Source organism: Leiobunum rupestre, chromosome 6 (genome assembly GCF_980474605.1).
Source record: "Leiobunum rupestre chromosome 6, qqLeiRupe1.1.hap1, whole genome shotgun sequence".
NCBI classification, from domain to species: domain Eukaryota; kingdom Metazoa; phylum Arthropoda; class Arachnida; order Opiliones; family Sclerosomatidae; genus Leiobunum; species Leiobunum rupestre.
In genome coordinates this window covers 62,602,451-62,629,900 of record NC_143389.1, presented here as the reverse complement: position 1 = coordinate 62,629,900, position 27,450 = coordinate 62,602,451, and the positions used below count along the sequence as shown (strand labels likewise).

The 27,450-nt window shown below is 40.3% G+C and overlaps 1 protein-coding gene across 2 annotated transcripts in view; it reads left to right on the top strand.

The window, feature by feature from the left end:
* Window positions 1-5,828: 5,828 nt before the first annotated feature.
* LOC149942920 (uncharacterized) overlaps window positions 5,829-27,450 on the top strand; it is a 123,318-nt gene continuing 101,696 nt past the window's right edge. For both annotated transcript variants that reach the window (XM_090178706.1, XM_090178705.1), the window contains exon 1: window positions 5,829-6,406. In XM_090178706.1, coding sequence (XP_090034832.1) covers window positions 6,064-6,406 — 343 coding nt within the window. In that variant the 5' untranslated portion in view covers window positions 5,829-6,063. The remainder of the gene's footprint in view (window positions 6,407-27,450) is intronic.

Below are 27,450 nucleotides of genomic sequence, written 5' to 3'. Positions count from 1 at the left end.
TAATTAGTAATAAAACATTTACAGCTTCATTTATATCACCACCGTAATATTAGGACAACATGATAAAAATATTATTATTCTACTGATATTATTCAATATTATATTATACTAAGAAGGCGTTAAGTAATGTTTCCTTATGGAAATTCGACCCTTCACATTTGAACGTAAACGAGGCAGTGTTGGAGACCCGGAGGCCGAAAGAGCACTTTTAGAAGGTCCTAAACTTTCAAATATAACACCTTTCGCAAAATAAGAGGATGGGGCTTAAATCGGGAAGCAGCATTGGTTTGAGTCTCTTCAAATCGGGATTTGGGGCATTTAGTCGACCCCTTTTATCTGCCCCTCCTTCTTCCTTAGCGTGGACCCTTTTTATTCGCACGCGCCTGCCTAGAGCCCAAAGGGTAAATTTCTCTTCAAATCTCGTAAACAATATTTATGGAAATAAGGGAGATCTTATGTTTAAAACATGTAATAGGCTCGGTAGCGTTGTATATTTTGGTCCCATTTCTTTACTCACGCGGCCAAGGCCTATTTCAACCATCGTTTTTATTTTTGCATAGGTCTATTCCACTCATACACCCACACAAACGCAGTGTCTACCAGATTTTTTCATCAATAAAAAATGTCTACGACCGAGGTTTTCTTCAGGTTCTCAGCCTCCCCGTACGAACCATCGATAACTATGGTTTTTCGTTGCCACTTGGCTAAAGGTTGTTTCCATTACCAGATTATACGTCACAGAGCCGTCATATGGTGACGTAAGCGATCCCATCGTTCTGTTTCCTTGAGAAAGGTGATAAAGAAAGGTTTATAGACGGCGCTACAAATCTTAACTTTCAATAACGAGGTGAAATTTGAAATTATATCTTATGTACACTTCACAAAAATAAAACACAAATAGGTGATCAACAGTATTGAAACTTGACCATTTGGAATTTTCGACGTTTCGTGTGACCACCAGAGTCGTCTCTTGGCTAGGGTGAGCGGAGCAGTGGTCCTGGTCGCCAAAATTTTAGGAGTGCAAAATCGAAAATTTTCGTTTAAATTGTATATTGAAAAATTAAAAATTTCTACCTGAGGTTCTGGGGGCCCAGTTTGGTTTTTTGTCCAGGGTGCCATTTGGACTAGGTACGGCTCTGGCGTCGACCGAGATTAAAATCTCAAATTCCAGCTAACGAGAAAAATTAGAAATGTATTCAAAACTTAAATCAGGTGATAAGAACATTGTGAAACGAAGCAAGATCAATAATGAAACGTTAAAATATCCAGCTGAAGAAGGAGGAACATTTCCTTAGAATCTTTGTAAGTTAAAATAAATTTATGTCAGTGGCGTAGGCAAGGGGAGGGTTTCCGTGTCCCAACCTGCCCTTGGGCGTAACTTTGGCTGTAGTAATATTTTCTTCCCCTTTCAACCCCTCTCAGGTATTGTACATAAATTGAACCCCCCTTGAAGGATTTCTGGCTACGCCACTGATTCATACTGTCAATTTTCTTCTTCTGACGTATCATTTTTATTTTTGTTTTTATGATTTCATAAATATTTTTCAAATTGAATCAAAATTTAACTCAGTTTTATATTTGGTTCCATAAAATTTCCACTGTTTTTACAAGTCGCTTGATGACTTAGGCCTAAGGTGGTGCCTTGGGTATTAGCCTAGCTGATTATTATTATTATTATTTGTGTATAAAAAAATCTACCGTGAATATATTTTTTATGCTAAGGGGAGGAATTCATAAGTTGAGACAATTTCTAGCTTTGCTCTCATTCCAATGACATGCCAGTAAGCTCCTCCCCTTAAATATCAATCAAATCGTTCCAGTATCTAATTTTTTTTCAAAGTGGGTGACATTTTGTTACCTCTTCTCATGCTGAGGAAATACTAGACCATGATGTTTCAACATAGTCATTTTCCCTAAATACTGAACTTATTTTGAAATCCAAAGAATCGTATTTGTATTTACATCGAACCAAATAGCAGTAAACTTTTTGTATGTTATAATAGTAAATAGTTTGTTTATAGTAGTGTTGTTAATTTTCCGGAAACATTTAAAGAAAATTTTGCACAAATCGGAAAATCTGAAAAATAAAAAATTGAAACATTAATTAATTGTTACGGGTTTTCAAATTTTCTAACTTTTTTTCGATATAAAATGTCTAATAACAGTAAACATAATATAAAATATTAATAGTGTTACATTGTTAATCAGTTTAAAGCTACTCTAGAGGTTTAGTTTTACTTTTAGATTCGAAAAAATGAGGCGAAAATGTAGCTTTATTTAAATTGGCGAACAGTATTAGACTAATCACGAAATGAAAACTTTTTCCGGAAAAAAGGACTCTGTCATTTTCCGCGGAAAATTTTCCAACTTACAACACTAGTTTATATCATATGATAATCCAGCTACGTGGCTAACCAAAGAGGCAAAATGCACGGCAGAAAAGCGAAACTCTTAACTTCGAAGGTCCCCGAAAACCAGAGTCTCTTTTGAACTCTTTCAGGTGAGAGAATAAGATGTGGAAAAGGGGAGGCAGAGTAGCCCTCCCACTCTCCGGAAAATAATAAAGAACGGAAGACGAATATTTGGCGGACGAAACAGATAAATAGGGAGGCAGACGAAAGAAGCAAAAACTTAATGCAGCCGGAGCTTTTCATCAATTCCAAAATAGATCCAGGCAGAGATAAATGGAAGTCTCCACCGATCGTTCTTGTTTCAGAAACTGCACCGATATAAGAACCCGAAGCGGTGAGGGAGCCTAGATATGAGAGCGGTACCAAGCCGAAATGGAAAGGATAGGAGAGCGACGGGAGGGGGGAATTTCGTTCTTAGCATCCCCCCCTCTTCCACATTTTACTTCACTGAAGAATTTGTTGGTTTCTTAAGATCGCTTCATTTTCGGACAGAAACGACCTGTCACAACAAACCTCTATAACTCAAACTTTTTTCTTTATTCTTTCCTTCTATCCCCCGTTCCCGGTCCCCCGTTCCTTTCTAGCGTTCTTCCAAGCCATCCCCTTTTCCCATTTCAAAGCTTTCCGGGGAGGTTGGTCTCGAAAACACGTACGTACACTGGCCACGTCTATACGAACCATGCAGCCTGTAATACGTTACATTGAAAAAATAAGATAAATCACTCTCGAAATATCTTAAGTTTCGATTTTAGGGTATTAAATGCAAACTTGACCCCTTTCTCGCCTTTGGCTAAAATCGCGAGTGAAGCCGAGCTACAAAGGACCAATAAATGCAAACATAGAAATGATACAACTGTAACTTTGATCCGAGTGGGGAGGCTGAGTTCTTAGGCCTTTCACCTCGCAGCAAGGGGAGTCGGGTTCGATCTCAAATTGCGACACTCGAAACTACGCAATTTAACCCGGCCACCTGGGATATAGGCATTAGAAGTCACCTAGGGTGGTGCCTTGGGTATTAGCTGATTATTATTATTAGTATTTATAGGCACCACACTAGGCCCAATTAATCTGGCATCTTCAAGATAATTAGTCAGATTTGGTAAATTTTCGCTGGTTCCGGGATATCAGCTTGATAATAGGAGTACGGTAATGAGAGTAAGGCTATGACGTCATTTTACTACTATTCTATGGTGGCGAATAGTTTAAGTCGGAGTAAAAACGTTTTTCCAAAATGGCTGCCCGAGGTCTTTTTTTACTGATAAATTCTGTCTAGCAGACGACAAAATCCGTTTTTCTTCTGTACACCTCCGTTTCAGAAGAAGTAAAAAAGAGCAGCCCTAATACTATGGAACAAGCGAATAGTTTATGGAGTGCTCGGGGTAATTCTAATCCCCGGAACAGGCGAATAAAACATTTATCGGTAAAAAAAGGAAAATTTTAGTTCGATAACATATGAAAAGAAACCACCTTATATTACCATAAAAACTTGTTGAGGTTAACGGTAATAGTTAGTGTATAGGGAGCTGTTGGCTCGCTAGGCGTGAAGGGCTTTCCACCACTCTCCTACGCATTGTAACCCCGCCACCTGAATTAATGGCTTTAAAAGTCGCTTGATGACTTAGGCTAATACCCAAGGCACCACCTTAGACCTATCTGATTATTATTTTATTATTACCCACACCCAGCAATCTCATCTGAAATGGTATCTGAATCACTATTTCAACTGATCTGCTATAGCTCATCTCACTAATAATATAATAAAAAGCTAGGCTAATACCCAAGGCCCAAGTCACTCTGATTTGAGTATTAGCCCAGCTGATTATAATTTTCCTCAATGCTATTTCGTATTTAAAAAAACAATTTTTAACCAGACTTTAACACCTTTAGTTACTGTCTACATTCCGTTGTTTCTAAGTATTTCCGGGTTTTTCAGTGTTTTACGAGTAATTTTAGAAAGATATGGCAGTACCTCTTCCGATATATATATTATGTAGTAACGTGAAAGCTACTTATTAAATTCGTTACTTATTATTAGAAAATAAGTTTCCCCTGGTGGTTCTCTTCAAGATGTGCATCGATGAGTAGCGTGTGGAACACTTTTACAGGCGCTAAGCCTATTTTTGACCTATTGCATAAAGTAATCGAAAACAACTGTCAGCATATATATAAATGTCATAGTTTGAAATGACTTTTAAACTACGACATTTAAAATTAAATCAAATTACTTTTTCACGCGATATTTTGATAGACGTGTCTATGTTTAGATATATGTCAAAGTTTAGTTTGAGAAAAGATTGAAAAGAATTACGCTATTATTTATTTAAATTTTGGGGGCCAAGGCGATCATCGAGCCAAGTACAGGAAGTGAAAACTCAACAAAAAATAAAAGGTTAGTTAAAGTAGTCAGACCCTTTGACCCAATTTCGTTTAGAAATATGTCTCTCTATCAAAAATACAATCAAGGTCGAAAACTGAAGGTATACAAAGAATGGATACGAGAGTTTCGGAGTTGGTAAAAGCAACGCGAAACGAAAGACAATGCGGTCTGAAATTAGGCGTCGGAGAAGACCTTAAGGCCCACCGAGGTTTTAGCGAGGAAACAATCATTACGGTTATCGTTCATTTTCGGCTCGGCGCTGCTGCGTGGTCTTAACAAAGTTCCGGCAGCGGCGGAGAAGAGAGAAGACCAGAGAACAGTCGGATAAAAGTGAGAGAAAACGAGGGAGAGATGGCGCGCGCGCTGGTTACGTAGGCAGCGCCACCGCTGGAGAAATTCCCGTACCTTGAGCCGGGGGTGAGCCAATGAGCTGGCTCGTCGCCAAATAAAGTAGCGGCATTGCGGACGATCGACGCTAGGGGCCACCACCAAAGTTAAGCCGTGGACCTCTCTAGCGCCGCGAAACACGGGCTGCTCGAAAGGCGGCGGATCGGGGAAAGAGAGGAGAGAAATCGGTTAAAGGGGGATTCGCGCGACAGTGGCGCTTTTCTCCAACGATAGCGGACGTTTCGAGAAGCAGAGCCGCAGTCGCGACGTTCGCTCACGAAATTCCCGGCCTCTGGCGGATGAGGCCAGTTGCTCCCTCTTCTCTATCCGTTTCTCCACTGAAACTTTTAAGCGCCGCCGTTCGGACGAGCTACAAATATTGCTTCTCCGCCACTCTTTTATCCATCGCGAATCGCGCTTTAGAAAACCGACCAAGATCGCGATACCATTCTCAAAATATACGAAAAATATATCTAATAAAACATCTTCAATCGGCCAGCTTGGAGCTAAAAAAACCCCTTTGAAAGCGGCTCTTTCTTAACCCTTAGGTCTGTTCGTTGCGGAACTTGACTCGCTTTGAACCCTTTCTGGTTTAGATCGCGCGTGATTGTTCGAAACAAACCTTGACCGAGTCTTTATTAAATATCGAGTTCAGTGATTGGGACGTTGAAGTTTCTCGAAAAAACAGGTCGCGTCCTGAACGGAATCGGTGAATGGTTACGAGTGACACGCCGATAGAACTCTGTGAACCCTAGATTCGCGGAGTTCGGAACCTTTGAATATTGAAATTATCGAGATTCTACTCGATTTGGAGTGCCGTTTCTAGGGAAAGGTCCCGGAGTCAACGGGTGCCGGCGCGGACGGAGCCCGGGATTATGCGTATACGCCATGCCATTGCGGGGGCTTTTAGCTAGTTGTTCGTCGTCAGCTCCGCACGCGCTGCCATGTCCGACAGAAGGATACCGCGTCCGAGGACCGACAACGCAGTCACCGGCGACACTTTCAACGTCATCTTCGACGCCTCCTTCCGACATTCTCACCTCTTATTCTACTTCTTCGTCTTCTCGAAAAAGACCAATTGAAACCGATAGTAACGGTACCCCGTGTGACCAACTCGTAATGGCGCGTCTAATATTCAGCCTGACGGTCAAAGAGATCCATCTCGGCACTTGCCTGGGATTTTTCATCGGCATGGCCTTCTTTTTTACCCTAGTTCGAAGCAGCGCCCAACGTAAGTCCTTACCTTTCTCAAATACTTACAATTTCTTGGCTTTTATATTCCAAGTGTTTATTCCGTACACGTTTGTTTAATATTTATAAATGTTGATATCATTGGAAACAAAATTGATTAAGTTATTTCTCGCGTAACAGTTGCTATTTTTATGACGATACTTAAATTTAATCTGTTATCTTTAATAAAAAAATAATTTCAGTGGAACGATGAATGAAATATATTAAACTTCTATCTCGTGTATAAAGTATTTGTAAAAATAAATACGGCGAATAAATGGGAAACTCTACATAATATCGCGAAATACAAGCAAAAGGTTTTTAAATAAATATTTGACTTAGCAAGATATTGAATTTCAAGTCGCGTTGGATATCAAATAAATTTATTATTTTCCGATAATTTATCTCTCTAAATTCACCTTGTTTGGAAAGTAAAAACCGAATTAGCACTTCGTGAAAAGTGTTACAGTCAACAGGCTTATTTTTTACAACATTAAAAAACGGCGATAATGTCTTCCTTTTTCGTTGCCGTTTCCCCTTTTCCCGTTCTTTTCCTTCGCACACCTCGCGTAATAAACTCTTTTTCACCTTTGAAAGTGAAGAAGGCCAAAGAAAAAAAATATTGTTTCTCAAAATTAAAAAAGGGCCTGGTTTCCATCGGGCTTTTATTTTTATTGGTGGAAGGCCCTCGGCCTTCTTTTCCTTTTCACCACCAAAAACATATACGTTTCGGAATTTCCGCTGAGTGTACGTGTTTTTAAATTGAGTTATCCCATTTTTATGGGTGGCGGTGCGGGTGGTGGCGGTGGTACGCGTATTTTACGAGACTCCCCGTCCGCGCGATATAGCGAGAATATATAACTTAGAAACGCGTGCTTCACATTTTTCGGCGGGTGGCGAAAAAATATTTTACACCGGCTCGCCCTTTATATAAGTATGGTATATATCCTATACGGTGACTAGATTTATCTCTTTCGTAACTTATACACCTGATGTCGTTTCTTTACACCGTAGGCCCCAGTTAACGACTTTGTCGCCCCGTCAGACATATACGGCGGGACGGAGACTCCGGGGCTCGTAGACCCCGCACTCGCGCCTAGCAGGCTTTAAGAATAAGGCCGAACGGCTCTAGCGCCATCAGAACGAAACTCCGCGATGAGAAAGAGAGGATAGTCACCCTCCTATTTCATTTATAAAGGCTCGCGTTTAGAATCACCTGATAGTAAATCCCTATAGTCCTTTACCAAAACTCCCCCTCTTGACTTAACTATTTGGTAAGAGCCTTAACCAACTCGCGAAACAGGAAATAGAGAGAAATGAAACTAAATCGGGTAGAAATTGCTTCGATAAAAATGAAACGCTACGGAGTATTTTTAGAGCAAATATAGGTGGCGTTGCAATTCGCGTTGGACGGAGAATTCTCGATTCCAGGACGATTGCGTTATATAGCCAAGCGCGCGTTTCATTAACTCATTCCGCACCTTTCGGTTAATGGGGCGAAATTACGTTGGTATTTTTATATTAACGACGTTTAATCTCCAGTCCTCCTTCCACTTCCTCAGCGCGACATTCCAATTTTTTTTTGCGCCTTCGTGAAAACGAAAAATATTTCCCTCGTACACCTCTCGAAATGTAGCGTGAAAGAAGAAAATGAAAAGCGAGCGAGCTCGCGTCGGAAAACGAATCGCTTTTCGCATTCGAGAATGAAAGAAACATTGTTAATGATACGAAAACCTTACAAGCCTTCTCTCCTTTTTTATATATATATATTCCTTTTCAGCTTCCCTCTCTCCAGCGCTGCTCTTTCGCGAAATCCAATTTTTCCGCGTGTCTGCCCCCTCTCGTCATTTCGTCGTAATAGAGAGTGTTCCAGCACGGATCGACTCGACATAATGAAGTATAGAAATAAAGAAAAAACCCAAAACATTTTGAGTGGCCGATTGTGTCGCGTGGAACGTTGCCGCGTGTATAATACTGTATAATACTGTGTTTACCATTAACTAAACAATATGTTTGCGGTATGAGCGCGAGTAAAGAAAAACGGTGGGAGTTCAATTTTCCTCCTTTAAGCTTTTAGATTGAAGATAATTAGAACTAACTGACAATCTTCTCAGTTAATCCTAAATAACTCCTTTTGAAGGCCTAGAGAAGATCAAAGGTTTTTACTAATTAGAATTTAGTTCTCTAACCGGTTTTATTTTTATTCTTATTCGCGTATTTAATATAGTAAATGCTACACTCTTAAAACAAAAGGTGTATTTTCTTGTCCCATATTTAACACCTTAACAGGTTTATAAAGGATGTTATTCTACACATTAAAAAGCAGTTTTCCTGCTAGGGTATTTATTTACACTGTTTGGGATGCTTAGGTACTCCGTTTTGGTTATTTTTTATACAGTTTGTGGTATAAACCTAATCCCTTCAGGGTACAAGACTACTGCTTTTAGGGTACCAAACGACTCCCTTCAGAGTGCTACAATACTCCCTTTAAAGTGTAAAAATACTCCTTTTAGGGTACTAAACTACTGCCTTAAGGGAGCTACACCCTTGCGAGGTGTTAAATCATTCAATTTACGGGGTAATATAACACCCTTTATACACCTTTTCAAGTTTTTAATTTGGGACAATAAAAATCCCTTTAGATCGTTTAAATTAACATTAAAGAGTGTTTTTCACAGATATTACACCCTTAATATACCATTAAAACACCCTTTGTTTTAAGAGTGTAGAATTTAGTCATCATCTACGCGTCTCCTCCGAACGTTTTATTGTCGTGCTTAGTCTCTTTGCTATATCAACGAAAGTAATCAAAGGAAATTTAGTCTCGCGACAAGTTTTCCAACACGTTTCATGATATTCTACAATGCTTAATATCTCAAATAGAAATTGTGAAGTTAAATCATGCTATAATGAAGGCAAAATTAATTAGCGCGTAACTTTCACGCCATACCAGGAATTCCTAACAATAATTAATAATAGAGGGACTTTTCCATAGTTTTTTCCTTTTGCAGTTCGTTTGATAATTATCATAATTTCCTTGAACGCTTGTGGCGTAGATGAGGATAGTGAACAGTTCTTCTATAACATAAATGGTTTTATAGTTTTAGGGCGTGATTGGCTTTTATAAGTAACCATGATTCCAAGTTGATGTAATATACCAAAAGAATGTTAATAAAAGCGTTAAAATTTTAAAAATCTTTAATAGAACGAAATAACTACGACAGTTGCGTTATCAGAACCGATTTTTTTTCGAGACATTGGATTTACTCTCAGTTGCATTAGATTAAAATACAAACCAGATAGTTTAAACCCGAAAAAATCTGAATTCATTTTAAACCACGAGACTGAAGGTGAGAAGATTTCACACATCCACCGAAGAAATTTTTATCGAAATTGAAATTCCTTTTTATTTTAATAGAGCGTTCTATAAAATCGGTGTGCTGTGCTTTCCCCTTTTTGAGTTCGAACTAGGTGAAGGTTTGGCCGGTTTTTCGTGTGAGAGAAAATTATTTATCTGACAAACCCGTTAGAAATTGGGAGCAGTCGATTTTTAGGAGTAGCGTAGTTACTATCCTACGCTTCACTAATTTCTGGCTTTCCGCGACGTTTTTCTTATTTTAAATGATTTTTGTAATAAATGTATGATGGCAAATAAGCAAAATACTAGTCCCAAATCCACGGGTTTAAAAAGAAACTTAGATCATGAAAATATTCTTCACGTCAAACATACTTCAACACCTAGGGTGCCTCCTACAACTCCTAAAAGGTACGTCTCTAAAATATTCATATAAAGACAGAACATAAGCCGAATTATCTTAAACCAAAGAATAACAAAAGTTGTTAGTCCAGCTGAACTAGCTCTATAGTCTGTATGAAAAGTTTGGCCGGTTTTGGGCCGATTTTATAGAACGCTCTATTCGCTTCCTAAAGATTATATATGTATATTACGCGTATAAGGCAGAAAAGTGTTCAGATAACTGAGCATACCGAGTTGGGCTATAACAGATCAGTTTACAACGGTTACTAGGGAAAATGATTCAGATTACATTCCCGGGGTAATGTAATATTAAAGGGTAACCTGATGTTCATTTTGTTTTCAAATTAAGTCGTAAAATGTACAGAGAAAATATCCAACCCATTTCAAACCACGGATTAAATTTAAAAAGATAAGCTAATTATAAATCCAACGGCCCTAAACTCCACTTTATCCAAGATTTTTTTTACGAAAATAAACTTGGTAAGAACCTTATCGAAAGACTTTGAAACCAAATAAATATTGAAATAAAGCTAAAACCAAAATGTCTCGCAAATGTAACCTTTACAGGAAAAAGCACACCGTGAACGTAAAAAAAATCTAATGAGCTAGTTTGACCTTGTACCTTTAAATTATTTCAGTGATAGCACTAGTAAATAAAATTATGGATTGCAAAAGGAAAGGGATTACATTTTATCTAAATAATTTCTTAATTAGCGCGCGAAGAGAGCTTATATCGCATTAGCGTTTTTAAAAACAATTCATATTTAATCCGGCCAAGCCCTTCGCAAAGTTGCTTCTGTTGGGCGTACACGTATTGACCTACGTGAAAAATCGCTTCAAGTCCCCAGCATTCGTGGAGAGCCAGTTTAAAGCGATTAAAACTTCCTCCGATAAATTTCAATCCTGAAAATAATAATTCGCGTGAAATTTCATCGGACTTATAATCGGATTTCCCTTTCAACTTGCACATTCGCGAAAACGTGGAAGATCTTTTTCCGATACGGAATCGACCGGGGCGAGAGCCAATTACGCGCTGTAATACGTGGAAATACAACATCCAACGGACGCCGAAAATAAATTATGAAATAAAACGGGGAAACGCAACCTGGAACTCGTTGGCCGAGAGAGTTTAACGTTATATAGAGGATACTCCGCGTCTTCCTAATTAGGTCTTGTTGTCAAAGCTTTGAAACCTTTCGGCCCGAGGCGTTCAATCTCAACGCCTTTGTCAGTCCGTTTGCTAGAACTTCGTCATTTCGGGGAAAATAAGAGATTAAAATTTAGGAGTGAGTCTGTTTTGGGTAAATTTCCCTAAACTTTGAAGAGGGCTTTATTAGATAAGCGCTCTACATTTTAATTTCGTGGGGTGGCGAAGTGGTTAGCACTTTCGCCTCGCAGCAAGAGGAGTCGGGTTCGTTCTCAGCTTGTGGCACTGGGTGAAAACTCGGAACAACTCCTTCCGCGTTGGGTTTGCAAGTTATCTCCCAACTGGTTTAAGGGGTTTTCCCCCGAGTTCTTCGGTTCCCCCTTCCCATAAAAACTTGTCGAGGTTAACGGTAATAGTTAGTGTAGGGAGCTGTTGGCTCGCGTGGCATTAAGGGCTTGCCACCACCCTCCTACGCATTGTAACCCGGCAGCCTGAATTAAAGGCTTTAAAAGTCGCTTGATGACTTAGGCCTAAGGTGGGGCCTTGGGTATTAGCCAAGCGGATTATTATTATTATCACTTCTATTCTTTCGTAAAGAACAACACAAAAAAATATATTAAAATATATTTGAATTTTTCTTGAGGATACCAAGAACGTATAAATGTATATGTATAAGCACGTTGAACGATCAAATTGGCGCCTGGTGCCATGATTTAATCGGTTTCAGAATAACTCGGCCCTAAAATTCGCGTGCAGCGCGCACTTGAACGCGGTTCTTAGGGCGGAGTTATTCTGAAACCGATAAAATCCTGGCACCAGGCGCCAATTTGATCGTTCAACGTGCTTATACATATACATGTATACGTTGTTGAGGATACTGATTGCAGATAATTTCGCATTTCCTAAATCTTCTATAGATTTTGCCTTTAACCCTCGCTCAGCTATAGCAGGGATTATACGCGGCGATTTTGGCAAATTCCTCACATGTTCCTATCATCGCCACTACAGTCTTCCGCTATAGTGTTTCCTACATTTTGGTCAGATCTTAAAAAAAAAGTGCTAAGCCCTACTCATATAACGGCAAATATTTTAAATATATTTATTTCACTGTATACAATGATTTATCTCAAAATTGTGTTTATATCATATTTGTAATATTGCTTAAAAAAATCAACAGTAACCAAATTATATATCTCGCTGTAACAAGGTGCAAAATAAAATACTGTGAACAACCGGTTTTCTTCCAAAAAGCACTTTGAAAAATCAGTTAGATGTTTCAAACAAATAATATTAGCGTTTATGGAGATGAATACACTTTTGGTTTTTCTTAAATATTTCACTGTATTTGACTTAATTATTAGTTTTCTAAAATAACATTATGGAAATTTCCCAATAATTTAATATTTAAAACCTACATACGCGTAAATTTAAAAGCTTTAATATCCAATTTAAGATAATTTATTCGATTAAAAGGAATTTAGCTTCCAATTTCTTCAAAAAATAGGCGATTCGTAAACAAGTATGAAAAAGATAATGTTTTTACTAAATTATTAATCTGTTAAATCCTCATTTTTCCTTAGTAACTAAACCTTTAAAACAGGCTCCAAATTCCTTTGACCATAATGTGGAAATGTTACGTAAAAAAGTTATACTTTTAAACCCGCCGTGCATAAATTAATGCGGCTTAAACTTTTTGAAATGACTGGTATATTTTATTAGGGCGGCACGAGCCTCAAATTGAGCGTCTAGGGCTTTAGTAACGCGGTAAGTGGAAAAATCTTCATTTTAGAGTTGGTAGCGAAAGAGAACGCGCGTAAAAATGTTCCTCCACTCTTATTAGCCGCGTAATTATCCCTACTAATGCCGCTTTCAGAGTAATTAGCCAAAAACAACGCGTCGAATTAACCACACACACTCCAAACCTAGATAGCTAACACATACGCGGCGCCAGGCTTACAAAAATTGCGAAATTTTAGGAGTGCGAGCGCGTATTACATTATGCTCTTAACAATGACGCGACTGAATTATATCAAGTCCAAACTAAAACGCGGTTAGTAGATCGTATCGCGGGCGTTCTGTCGGTAGAAGGCTACCTTCGCTTCTACAGTCCGGTGACATCTGCGTGAAAACGATTTAAGCTCGAACAAACTCTCACGTCGAGTGGCGGCGGTTAGACCAATTTTCTAAGTAAGCTTCGCTGTTTGTGTTTCATCTAGATTATTATTAGACGCTCCGCATTCGTTGCACTCTAGCTACAACCCGAAAATGCCTATTAAACCTAGTCCAAAACTGCCTGAGAAAAAGGCGTGTGGTTTTTCTTTTCGCATTGACCGCCGCCGGGTTTAGACTGTGTCGCGGGTTTGGGAAGGCGTGAATTCGGGGATCGGGCCATCGAGTCCAATTTGCGGTTGACCTATTGTCCGTCCGGGGAAATCCGACCACTGCCATTGAAGTTTTCCCGCGTCGCTGTTGAAGGGATAAGAAGAGGATTAGAACGCCAAATACGTCTAGAGTATACTTCGAAGATATCTGGCTTTCTCAATACCGCCGCTAAACCCTAACCCGAGAGATGGTACGAGTCGCGAGGCTTGGAAAATGCCCTGGTAAAGCGATACGTTCGACGTATTCGGTATAGTCGTACGTCGCGTTCCTTAACCTCTTTACTCGGTGCCGTCGAGCGCATTGCCAGCGTAAGCCGCTGACTGTTTCTGATCGATATGGTCCTTTTAAACCGCCTTTAACGAAAATTTGTTCCGACTTTTTCCTCTCTATTATTTTAGAAACGTCGCGGAGTACTTCGGAAAAGGGGCAATTTGTCAAAGAAAATTTGCGCTTCCCCATTTCGTTTCGGCCACCGGGAGTTGCTAGAAATGACGGTAATTTGAGACTTGCATTCCAATTAAAACAATACAGCTTCTTAAATTAATTAAACAATGTACGAACTTACTGGTTGTAATATATACTTGATATTTGGATATCACGTTTTAAATATTTAAAAGGGTTGTTTATAATGTACAAAGCAGAGTACAGTTTAAATTTTGGATTAAAATCTAAGCTTCAGTTCTTAAAAAAAATCGGAAAATGTTTACATCAGGCGTTAATAGACTAAATTGGCTGTACTTGTTGAAGCGCCAGAAATTATAAATATTTAACGCTATCCTCGAAAACAGCGTAACGGGCAACTTCAAAAATATCTGGCCAGCGTTCCATAACGGCGAAAGAGGACCGGGAATAAATTGGTGGGACGATCTATCATAACTAATACTTAATCAACATTCCCGAAACACTTGTAAAGGGATGTATCGGTTACTTAAAACCAATCGGCCGGGGCTATAACCGGAGAACGAGCGGGTATACATCGTTCCGCGCCAGGGAGTGGGGGAAACGTGTTCCGGGTCGCTAATTAGGCTGATATGGCCGAGCGAGGCTGCACCCCCGAACGCGTGCGCGGGGGATACTTTCTACAAAATTTTAAGTTTTCAAACGGCGGAGAGGTGGCGGCGGTGAAGTGGAAGAGCGCTAGCGGCTGCGTTTAAGTACCCGGCCGATCTTTCTCTCGTAAATGAGAAGGAGAGCGAGATCCCCTCCACCAACAGCACCGGTACTAATTACGCAAATTTTCTTTCATTTACGGTGGGTTCATTTACGGTGGGCCGAGAAATTTTCCGTCCGATAATGGTTTAGAAGCGTGTACACGATCACGCGTCTAAGAAGATAACTTTCTTCATCCTCCCATTTTATACGTCACCCCGATTCGCCGGGTTTCGTCTTCAAAAGCCCCATTGTATCGTAATAAGGGCCACTATGAACAAAGAGAATACCAGCCATCTCACCCTGTTCCGCGGAAAAAGCAAAATCAAACATTTTCCTTTTAATGAGGCCATCGTACCTACTGTAGCCTCTAATCTCCCTTCGGTTCCGCTCCCTTCTTCTTACGCAACGCTATTTAGTGAACAAACAATATCCTTTTTAAAATTAATTTCGCGACGCCATCTGTATAAACGAAGCCGAACTAACATCGTTTCATTGCCTATCGCCTAAAATACTCTCTATTCTTATACCAAATCCGTTCACTTTGATTAGAGGTCTAGACAGGTATACCAACTACATGAGCTGTCGTGCGATTACTAACTAAACGAATTTTATTAAGTGGCACGAGAAGCGAGTTTCAATAACCGCAACGCCGTCTATCGGCTTGAAAAATAACTATTGGGATGGTACTTTTCACAACAAAGGGAAGTCTTAACTGACGTCAAAGAACCATCCTTGTCTGAACTTGGCCTTACTGCCCATGCGTCAGATATTATTGAAACTCGATTATTTATCTGCCAAATCCAAAAAATACCCGAGGGGTCGGACATTTACCAAAATCCCGTACACTTTATCTAACATCGCAAAATCTTTTAACTCTCTCGATGGTAAATTAACATTGAAATCCCAAAATCACTTCAAAAAGTAATGATAAAATCGCCAAAATCTCTTCGAAATCCCGAATTCCCGCACAAAATAATGGCAAGTGTCCGACCCCTCGAAAATACCCCTTTATTTAAATTTACGAATTGTACATTAATTTCTAAATATATAATTTTCAAAATAAATTCATAACGTTAAAAGACTATTTTAGATATAATTTCATTTTCCAAAAACACAAAAATAAATATTTTGCGAAGGAAATATTAAGATTTGACAAAGAATGTACAAATCGTAATGACGCGTATAATACGATGTTTATACTAGGACCTTAGTATAAATGTTTCACTACCCAAACACTGCGCGTAGCTCTATTCAGTCGCTTCGAAAAAAGCCGCAACGGGGGGGCAAAATAAAGGAGAAAGGCATTCAGAGTCTCAGACGCTAGGGTTAAACAAAACACAATTTGTTATTTATAGAAAACCGTTTCCCCGTCGCGCGTGGGAGCTTATCGAGAAACAGTTTTTCCTCTCCCAAGATTAAGGAAGTGTTGGAATAACGTTAAAAGACGAAGAAACTATAAAAGTATGGGGGAAAGAGAGAAACCCGATGCGACTAAAAGGGGGGGGGGGAGGTGCAAAAAAGGGGGAGCCGGATAATTTCGCCTTTTATGGAGATTGTTTTAATTTCCGATATTCGTTAACGATACGTCGCCGGCGTTAATTAACCCTCGGTGTCTCTAGTTTTTTTTATCTCCGTCAACTAGTCCCCCATCTGCTTAAAATAAACCGGTAGTAACAGCTAGCTGGGAATAATGCGGAAAGCTAAGGAGGTCGTTCCCCAACTGGACCATATACAAAAACCATTAGCCGGCGTTCGGTAAAAGGTTCCGGCCTTTAAATTTAATGAGGCGTACGCTTTGCCTATATACGCGTATACGATCGTGTGTGTGTGTTTAAACAGTACACTGTCCCACTTTGTTCCGCGCGTCGTTGTAACCCAAGATGGTCCCGTCCGGCTTTGATGACTGGTGCGGCTGTTGTCTCTGATGAAAAATCCCGTTGGTGGCGACCGCAAAAAAGCGGGAGAAGCGAAAGAGGGGGTCTTGGCCCCCCTCCAGAGCGCGAGAAGTCTCCCCAGCTAGCCAAATAAATAAATCTTACCCTATAATCGATCGTGTTTAAGGCGCCTTTAGAGTCCCATTTTGGAAAGAATTATAGTCTTTCGTTAAGGCGGAGAAGCCGACTCGCCGCCGAATCCAAACCTTTCTCGCTGGCCCTTTTTCGCGGCCTAATATATATATATATATATACGTACGTATCCTCGTTCGGCCTTTTCGGCTTACGTCTATAAATTAGGGGTCTCTTTTTATCTCGCAACAAAACTTTCGTTCTCGCTGGTTCGGCCGGTCCGAGGAAGTTGCCAGTGAAAGGAATTGGGAACAAGCGCGTGGGAAGACAATGAAGGGGGTGGGGTCTTCAACTAATCCACATACACGCAATTCCGATGGTCTAGGACAAGTGAGGCGAATTTGGGGATGATGTCGTAGCCGAAAATAGAAGTATAACAACGGCAGATGGTATTATCCAAGGAGTGAATACCAAGATAAGACCGTTAAAGATTTTAATACGCTTTTTTACTAAGATCACTTTGAGTAGAGGTCTAGACTGTTATACCAGCTACACGATCTGTCGTGCGATTTCTCACTAAACGAATATTATAAAATGGCGCAAGAATCGAGTTTCAATAACCTCAACGCCATCTATCGGCTTGAAAAATAACTATTGGGATGGTAATTTTCACAAAAGGAAGCCTTAAGTATGACGTCAAAGAACCATCCTTGTTTGATTTTTGGCCTAACTGCCCATGCGTCAGATATTATTGAAACTCGATTATTTATCTGCCAAATCCAAAAATATCCCTTTATTTAAATTTACGAATTCAAACATTAATTTCTAAAGATAAATTAATAACGTTACAAGACTATTTTAAATATAATTTCAATTTCTAATACACTAAAAATTTTGCGAAGGAAATATTAAGATTTTTTAAAGACATTAGTGCATATTTTTCGCTTGTTCTGGGATTTCAAAGTAGGAATAGTTGAAGTCGGGGTAAAAAAAAGGTTTCCTAAAATGGCTGACAGTCTAAATTGTAGGTAATTAGATGGTTAAAATAATAATAATCAGCTAGGCTAATACCCAAGGCACCACCTTAGGCCTAAGTCATCATGCGACTTTTGAAGCCTTAATTCAGGTGGCCGGGTTATAATGCGTAGGAGGGTGGTGGCAAGCCCTGCATGCCACGAGATTGAGCCAACAGCTCCCTACACTAACTATTACCGTTAACCTAAGCAAGTTCACTCTCTTTACACCTCCTTTTCAGTAGGATAAACAAATGAAACCCAATACACTGATCTTGATGAATGGTTCACGGTTCAGTGTAATTCTCTCTATCATAATAAGCGAAAAGTTTAATTTAGAGTAAAAGGTGTGCAGAACAAGTATCTATCTCTTAATTATAAAATGATCTAATTTTAAAATTTTATGTTCTCACCGATTTATAGTTTTAATCAAATTCCAATAGCGTCCAAAATTAATTCAATCCGCGAAGGTTTGAAATATGTTGACAAAAACCGGTCATCTGGCATCCTTGCGTCCACGAAACGCGCTTAGCAAACGTTTCGGTTCGATACTTAGGAAGGGTTAATTCAAGGCGATTTACGCCTTCGTATCGAGCCATCCGCGACATCAGATCTTCTGTATAAAAGATGCCATCGTACAGCTACTAATCTCTCAGGAGAAGAGCAGTTTCCTATAAATAATGGAAATGTCCTCCCTTCCCCCTGGTCGAAGCCGTCAAGCGAGACGAGGCCGGACAAAAAGGAAAGGTTGGCTCGCGCCGTGCCGCCGCCTGACAATGCGACGGAAGGAACAGAGTAGCTTCTCTCTCTCGCCAAGGACCCCAACTGGCGCTCCGCAACGAAATGAAATAACTAGGCAACAGCCAAACCTATTAAGTTCGGAAAAGCATCGCCAGCAAATAGAGCGAGCCGATATAATAGAGAGGTTCAGTAACCGAGGTTTTGCCGTTTCTACAAGTTGTTTCGCCACCGCTATCAAAGCGTCAGGAGCTTCCCGTTACAACTAATCCAGCGTCCGCTTAACCTCTCTAATAATTCAAAGCCGTTGGCGCATAATGGTCCCCAGTTGCCGCGAAAAACTATCCCGATCGAGTCCCATTCTGTTTAACGAGAAAAATAAACGCTTTTATTATTTTAGAGAAGAACTAGCCGAGCGTTCGTCGCTTAGTGTATAGTCCGGAATATATCTAGGCAACGCCTCATCCGTGACAAAAACAGTTTGTTTCCAAAATTAGGAGAGTGCTCGTAAATTCTTCCAATTGTTTAGCTCGATGAAAGGCTTTTCTCCGAAGACCATTCTTCTAACAACGTTAATGATTGCTCTTAATTAATTTAGATAGTGTTAAACGGAAACGATGATAAATGGACGAGATTACTTGGCGACTGGGAATCTGCACTGGACACTGACATTAACAAGATCAGTTTTTAGTTTTACCTAAAATCTCAAAAGTCTCCAGACACGAAATTATAGAAAAATGACGGCTTTAATCTAATCGAAATTTAAGATTTAAAGATGAGTTCCAAATACAACGAAACTGGTCTACCGTTGAAATTTCTGGCTATTTTATTTAGTTTTTTATGTAGTTTTTTTACTCGAAGATCTATTTGACCCGAGATTCGCGTATTTTTGTTTGCTCGAAGACCTATTGGTACGAGTTATTTGTAAGTTTTTAAATATCTTCAAATTTGTTTAGGGTTTAGATATTTTATCCCTTTTAATTATGGACTAATCTATCGCGTATTTTATCCTTTGCACAGTCCATTGGTGGTTTATTCTAACTTAAGATTTAATAAGCCGAGTTGGACCTATGGACCATTCAATAAAATATTACTTAAGTGGTTATTTACTGTTGTGTATAGAATGGCTGAAGATTTGGCCCAATTTTTCTTAAACCAGGGTGGCTAGTTGTCTGGATAAATAGTGTATAGTTGATCAAAATCCTACTCATTTAACGGTTATAGTTTTATACAAAACACAAATACGTTAACTATATCTCATTGATTTTGTAAATGGTTCAGTTACGGACTTACTATTTTTTGAAATATACTATATTCACGTAGGCTAACTTAGCTATATTTTGAAAATCGACTTTATGGGTGACGCGTCAGAAAATACCAATCAAATAGGACTGAAAAAAACCAGAATTATTAATACCAAAGAATAAACAAGTTTGCAAGTCCTATTGAAGTAGCGCTACTCCTATTGAAGTAGCGCTACTCCTATTGAAGTAGCGCTATGTCGTCTTTCTGAAAGTGGTTGGCCTGTTTAGCTAGGGATTTATAGAAAGGTCTATTTAAGCGAATCGTAAGCTGGTTGTAAGGTAATATCTGATAAGGGCTGAAGAAAGCCTTACCAATCCCCATATCACAAATGTTTAACATATTACTTATATTCATTCGAATAAAATCTTTTGAGTTAAAATGTTATTTAAAAAAAGCACTTAAGCACTTTTTCCTAAGAGGTAGCGGTATACCTAACGAGAGTCGCGTCGTTTGAATAGATAAATAAAACATCAAAGAAAATTCCCTTAGGCTATGTAACAACGCGTTATGCGCGTAAAGATAGAGGACTAAATGCGGTACCATATCGAAAACTCTGTAAAGTACACGAACATGAAAAATAGGTTCGTAGAAAGATTTGAGCTATAATAGCCGTAGAACAAGCGAAGAAACCAGGGAATATCTTGGCGCGGCGCTGTATCGATCCGCGGGGACTGGGCCCGGTTCTCCGCGAGTAAGCAGCCTGCACGCGGAGCCCGTGGGAATGCGGAAAAGGACGACCTACAGAGAGCCCGGGTTTGCTAATTCCGCGTCATTTGTCGCCATTCCCAGAGTTCGGTCACCGTAATCGGACGAGACAAGCCAAAAACTCGGAATGAAATTCTTATTTTCAGGCGCGACCAAAGGAGAAAGCTAGTTCGACCTCCAAAAGTCGCTTCCGAACCGACCGACGCTCGCCTATTCCAAATTCAGACTCTTCTGGAGGAGGAGGAGGCGACCGATTCCCTACATTATACCGCTACTCGTATAGAAACGTAAAAGGGTCGGCAACTTCCTTTTTGGCGCGCGCGTCGTAAAGACGGCGCTGAGGGGGAGACTTTATCGCTTACATAAAGACATTTTGTTCCGGGCTTTAAACCCGCCGCTGCAACGACCAGCCAATACTTTATCTAAGTGAATCTAAGGCGGGCTTCTCGATCGCGGGCTAGGGTCAAAGTTAGTACCGAAGTTACGCGCCGACTGAGCCTTCTTTTTCCGAGAATAAAGTCCCCTTTCTACGTCGGGGTTGGTGACGAAAGGGGTCTGGCCCGCTTCCGAAACGAGGGAATTGATTTTTTGCTCTATTCTCGTCGTAACGGACGGCTAAAGAGCGCTGAACTGGACCCGATCTAGCTCGGCCGAAGTTATTATCGGCGCCGCGGTTTTCACTCACGGATAACATTCACTCGATAACGCTAATTTTCGGGACTATTTCGGCCCGAGAAAACCGATAAAAACCGCATTAGTTAATGAGCGAAGAAAAGCAAAAATCTAATTAACGAATCCTCGATCCTAAGAAGACCAAAACAAAGTAACCCCTTCTCTCGGGATGACCTCTTCCGGTTAAAGTCGGCTTGGCCTTATTTGCGAGAAATAAAGTTAAGCCTGACAACCTTTATACCGTGTACGTCCCCGTATGTCGGGAAATGGAAAGTCCCAAAGTCAGGATCGTGGCACGCCGGTAGAATATTGCACCCTGGAGAGAAATTTTTAAAACCCAAAAGTAGTTTTTCCTTTTCGAGCAACGAGAGATATCGTTCGTCTACGCTCGGATAAGGAACGACTCGAAGGGCCGGAGGTAAAGACGAATTGGGTAATCGCCCTGGGTTTTTCGTTCCTACTTTAGTCTTTAAGAAAGCTCGGATGAAAGTATAGGTATCCGGTTTTATTTTGAAGCGAATCGCGTTGTTATAGGGTCAGGCCCAAATTTTTACTTTTAAAAATTGAGAGGGGGCGGATAGGTCGTAAAAGTACAAAGCTAAAAGTTGACCCGGTTAAATCCTCGAAAGACCAATAGGAAATTCGGCATTTCGAGATGGTTGAAGCCAAAGGCGGGAATAAGGCAGCGTGCCAGAGATGAGCTTTTTATCCAATCTATTTTCCCCGTTTCAAAAAACGACAAGAAAAATTATTCGTATATTGGTGGCGGAGTTTTACCGCGTATATATTTTTTATCTCGCTTCTCTTCTTTTATCCGCGGATGAGCGAGGAGCCGAAGCGAATAGGAGGGCGAACTGGGATGCCGGGATGAGAACGAAGCGAGAATGACGCCGAAAATCCCCAGAGACAAAACACACCTTTTCGCGGAGGGGAGGAAGAGGAGAAGATGAGAGTGAGGCCAAGCAGCACCATCCGACGAGGTAACCGAATCATGGATGAAGCCATTCTCAGCGCAGCGACGTCCCTTCTGACTCGGCGGAGCGGGCGAAGAGGATGCGAGCTAGGATGGAGAGACGAGTGTAGGAGGGGGAAAGGAGCGGAAAAATAAAAAAGGAGGAGGCGAAAGGTGGCCAAAATGAAAAGGGGATATCTGGGTCGGAGCCGCACCGAGAACGCAATAAAAGACCCGACGCTATAAGATTTACGCCTAGGAAACGAAATTCTAGTCCGAAAGAAACAAGGATGGAAAAAATAAGCTTTCGGGGTGGTACGCGGTATGTATGGAAGACTGAGACGGTCAGCCAATTACAACGCTGGTCCGCGTAGCAAAAATCGGCTCGGCGCCTCGTGGCAACAAAAAGCCCTCGATTTCCTCGGACTATTTTTCGGCTTTTTTCTTTCCGGGAAAGCGACGTTGTTCGGTGGCAAATGCCCCTGGTTTGCCAGGTAAATAGCCACGGACGGGCGGACATCAACGAGGATTTAGGGTACCGCGCGCCGCCTGTCATTGGTCAAACCCGTACGCTTCCGGCGAACCCTGATGGGAGCGGAGAAGCGTGGCTCAGAAAAGGGACGACTTCAGAAGCGGCTGACAAGCAGAAATCCGTTTCTAAACCGCGAGATTTTGGCCAGATCAAATCTGTCGCTACGGGGATTACCAGAACCCGCGCGCTTGTCGGTCGGGGAGAGGCCCCTGCCACTGAGAGAGGAAATGTTTTTGCATCGCAATTCGTGCCAGGACGCTAAATATTCGGTTTTGATCGGTTGAGCGTAACGCGAAAACGTTCCCGTTACCTAGCCTACCGAGAAACGGATATCGCGAGCGATCTATTGCGTCAAAATGTTAAAAAAAAGTCTATAAATAGGAGTCGTAGACGTTTTCGGAAGGTCAAGTAGACTGGGTTGACGCCAAGTAAGCCTCGAAATCTGAGGCACGAACCGGTTAAACCAAGCGGTTCCTAAGAAAAGTGAGGATGATCTGGCCTAGATTAAAGGCTACTCTCTTTTCGTCATTAATTATTCGGCCTGTTGAGTGGAGAGGCTCCCGTCCTTTCGTCCGGCGACTGCGGCCTTGAAGGGGAAAGGGCGGATCTTTTAAGAGTTATTCTATCAGCCGACATTACGGCCGCGCTAATTCTTATTGTACCACGCACTCCTCTTCTCGTTATAAAATTGGGCCAGGGCCGAAACCCGGCCACCAATTCCGAATTAATCAGGATGAGTAATTCCAAGAGGTCCTTAATGGAAAACGATGAAATATTCATACAAGGACCCGCGAGATATTGTTGTAGATGCTTCTTGTATCGGACGAGATTATAGTGCGCCTGGCGTGATGTATATTCAGAGAGTAGAAAGGAAGAAATAGACACTAAATGCACCGTCGAGACAGGCACGCGTTTCTGTACACTTCGCCATCTAGATAATATTTGCCTTCACTTTCTACCTTATTTTCATCATTAACTCTTCACCCCGGTGAATAAGAACGTTTCGCGATAAATTTGGCCGAGATCGCGACCATTGTTCAAAGTTGGGTGTAACGGGGAGAACGTCAGGAACTTTCCACTATATAGAGTTCATGACGTCACAGTCACGAGGATACAACGTACCGTTTGTCTTATCCTATCGATACTCCTTTGCGTTTGCTTTACGCGGGATACGAGCGTATGGCCATTAGCCGACCCAGGCTCCCGTTCGAGGCGCAATAAATGGGGCAAGCGCCCGAGAGATAGTGAACCCGAGAATATTCGAAAGCCCGTGCAGCGGGAGCTAATGGAAGCCAATTATGATTCGGGCGCATTCTCGTTACGCGACCATCATTCAAAAATCGTGCGGGGTCTAACCCTAATTCAATTTCGCCGAAATGCCGCAATTGAATTGAAACACGCCAACATTTTAATGACGAATATCGAACCAAATTTCGCAGCTTTTCATATTTTTCCCCAGTCAGCCACCGTGGTCTCTCTGGAATACACGACGATTGGGAGGTCGCTACTATTTATACCTTGGTTTTTCGCCGCTCACGCGTAACCGAATATAGACATATTTAATTCGAAATATACGCTGTGTTATTAACTAAAAGGGTAATTGCAAAATCAAACTCTGTTTTCGAGAAGGAGCGCTTTTAATGAGAGAGGGGTAGTTTAACTTAGGACTCACCGCTAATTGGTTGAATGAGCGGGAGTTCTTTAAAACTACTAAAATTAACTTCGCCACCATCGATGTTTATCCACGGAAGGTAATTTCCGGTTGCGTCAAGAAAAAAATCTCCTTAGAGCAGCGCCTCTTTGCTTATTTATCCAGCAGTCAATGGCACCATTCATTGAATTATTCTAAAGCGTCTTTGGTTAAATTATACAGGTTGGCGGCAACGTCTAACCGTACACATTTCTCCGTGGAAGTCTGTACGTCGAGGTTCTCGGCATTACCACTTAAGTATTCTGGCGTTCCAGATTTAACGTCTAAACGACTTTGCTCAATCTCTTTACGTTCGACATCTATATTTAACCCTACTTACGAAATTCTTCATATTCAGCCTAGCGCTACGGTTGCTTCAAATTTAGGTTTACATTGAAAAAAGTGGGACAAAGAATGGTTTAGCACTAACTTTAGAAATACATTAAGATTTCGTTCCCCTTCGAGTAATTTTTTTCTAAGCTCATTAAAATTCTTTCTGGTGTCTGAGCAGGCACGGAACGAGAGAGTCCAATTCAAATTGCTTTAATTTGCGACAGCGAAAGCTTTTGGGAATAATTAAAAAAAATATGAAAAAAAAAACTGGGCAAAGGGTGATGGAAAAACGTAAGCCTAATTAGTGAAAACTAAATTCAAAAACTAGTCATTTCTTTTTGCGTTAGGCCTAGTTGCCGCGAAATTTTTCAGGCTGTCTGGTTTTTTTTTTTCACAACACGCGAAGAAGAAATAAAGACCAACAAATAGGGGAGGTAAGCTATTAAGAAAAAAACCACTAATAAGTTTTAATTTTTGTTGGTCTTTATTGTTTCTTTGCTTCTCTTAACTTGATTACAGAAATAAGCCAAATATTTCGAATACTAATTAAAAATTATAACAATTAAACACTATTAAAATGTTTTTCTACAGTTTACTTTTTATTAAATTATTAGTTATTTTTTTATTTCTTTGTTCAATCTTATGCTTTAAGACTAAATAAAGGTGCATACAAAATTTCAGCCTCGTTGGAATTTTCCGACGTTTTCGCCAATGTTTGGTTGACGATACCAGCAGTTATAATTCGAATATTCAATATTTAAAATATTTTAAAAATGCATAAGAAAGATATTAAAACACAGAAATGGATTTTTTTTTAAATATAACTAATTAGTTCTCCTCTCTAAGTATAGATGGCACTCATATCATCCACATTCCAATTTTCAAAACCCGTGCAGTCTGGCTAGAGGTCTGGATATAAAATAACGAGATAGACAATGCTTAGCAAAATAATTATATTTAAGGCAAATAAATAAATATATAATATTAATTATAGTGAAAAACATTTCAAAATAGTTAAACAGATACTACACTTTGATATTAGCCGCAAGACCAAAAAGGAATGGTAAAATTGCTAGATAATCTCTAGTAATGGCAATAAGTTCCAAATTGGGGGATCATTACAAGGTCTGACCGGAAATTTTCAATTTATTTAACGAAAAAAAATTATAAACGAAAGGTAATAGTAACACAGTAATAATATTTAAATGAACTTCAAAAAAACGAACACTAGCCAGCCATAAACGTATGGTAAGACTAAGAGTTATGATCTCAAAAGTAAAATATACGTGGAACCTTTTTTCACGAACTTTGCAAAATCGAAAAGTATAGGCAGCCATCCGACCACTTTGGGTAAGAGTTATGGTCGCGAAAATCAAATATACACGATTTTTGGTTCATATTGCAAAACTAAAAATAGTTCGCAATATTATTAGCTACGTGTATCATCAGAAAGGGCGGATATAATCCGACTCTCTTCGCTCGTCACTCCGTTTATTACTTAACACAACTTCATCTTTCCCAATATAAGTACATATACACTATAGACAGTTAGCTAGCGAAGGTCATATTTTTCTTGGCGTCATCTAGAGTGTTTACACAAGGCACCCAATATTATCCCCGTATTACTCCTTATTGCTTACGGTTCATCCCGCGAATATGAGAAAAAAATTCTTAACTAGATTATACAAGAGAAGGCCAAGCTGTCCTTTCCCCGTTCGTATGGCCATGGGGTCGTTAGGTGGGCGTCAGTGGAAGACGAGAGAGTGGTGAGCGGCTCACCCCCCAATTTTAATCTCAGTTGAGCCAAACTTGGGACGAGTTGGCAGAATATAACGGAAGTTTAACGCTTTCAATCTACGTGTCGTCGCTCTTCTAATGACGGTTTTACCGAGCCAGGGACAGAGAGCCGAAGCCAGGCGCGCGTAGTGGGGAGAGCAAATTTAAAGTGAAGGGAAACTAATATAACTTTGTCGTTCATCCTTTTAATACGCGCCGGGTCGCGTAACGGCGCGTTTCTCTAAATATAGATGAGACGGCGGAAGAAAAAATAGAATTTATTCCACAGCGAATGTTTAAGGTTTTGTAAAATACGTTAAAAGGAACTAATCTTTCCGAAAGGATTAAAGAGCTTTATTGCTCGGCTCTGTGTTGTTCACTTGAAATGCTACCGTTTACGAATTTAATCCTAATTTGGTTTCCGTCCTGTTTTTATCGTTTCGGTGACATTTTAAGTTAAAAACCGTCTGCCGGTCGTGTATTATTCGGGGATTAAATCCAAATATTAAGTAGTTATTTCATTAAAACCAATGCCGTAGCCAGAAATCCTTCAAGAGAGGGGTTCAATATATGTTAAATACCTGAGGGGGGTCGAGAAAGGGGAGGAATTTTAGTACAGCCAAAACTACACCGAAGGGGGGGTTTGGACACGGAAACCCTCCCCTTGTCTACGCCATTGAGAATTTAAAACCATATTACCATTCTTAAATTATTAATAACAAATTAAATATTCAATTGTAATAAAATCTTTCTACAAAAAGGGACTCTTACGTACATTAAAAAGCTCGCGAATATAAACTTGAATGTTTTAGTTAAAGCTGGCATTTGTTAAAGCTAGGAAAAATTGAAAACGTCGCGCCCGGTCGTGTACCAACACGCATTGCA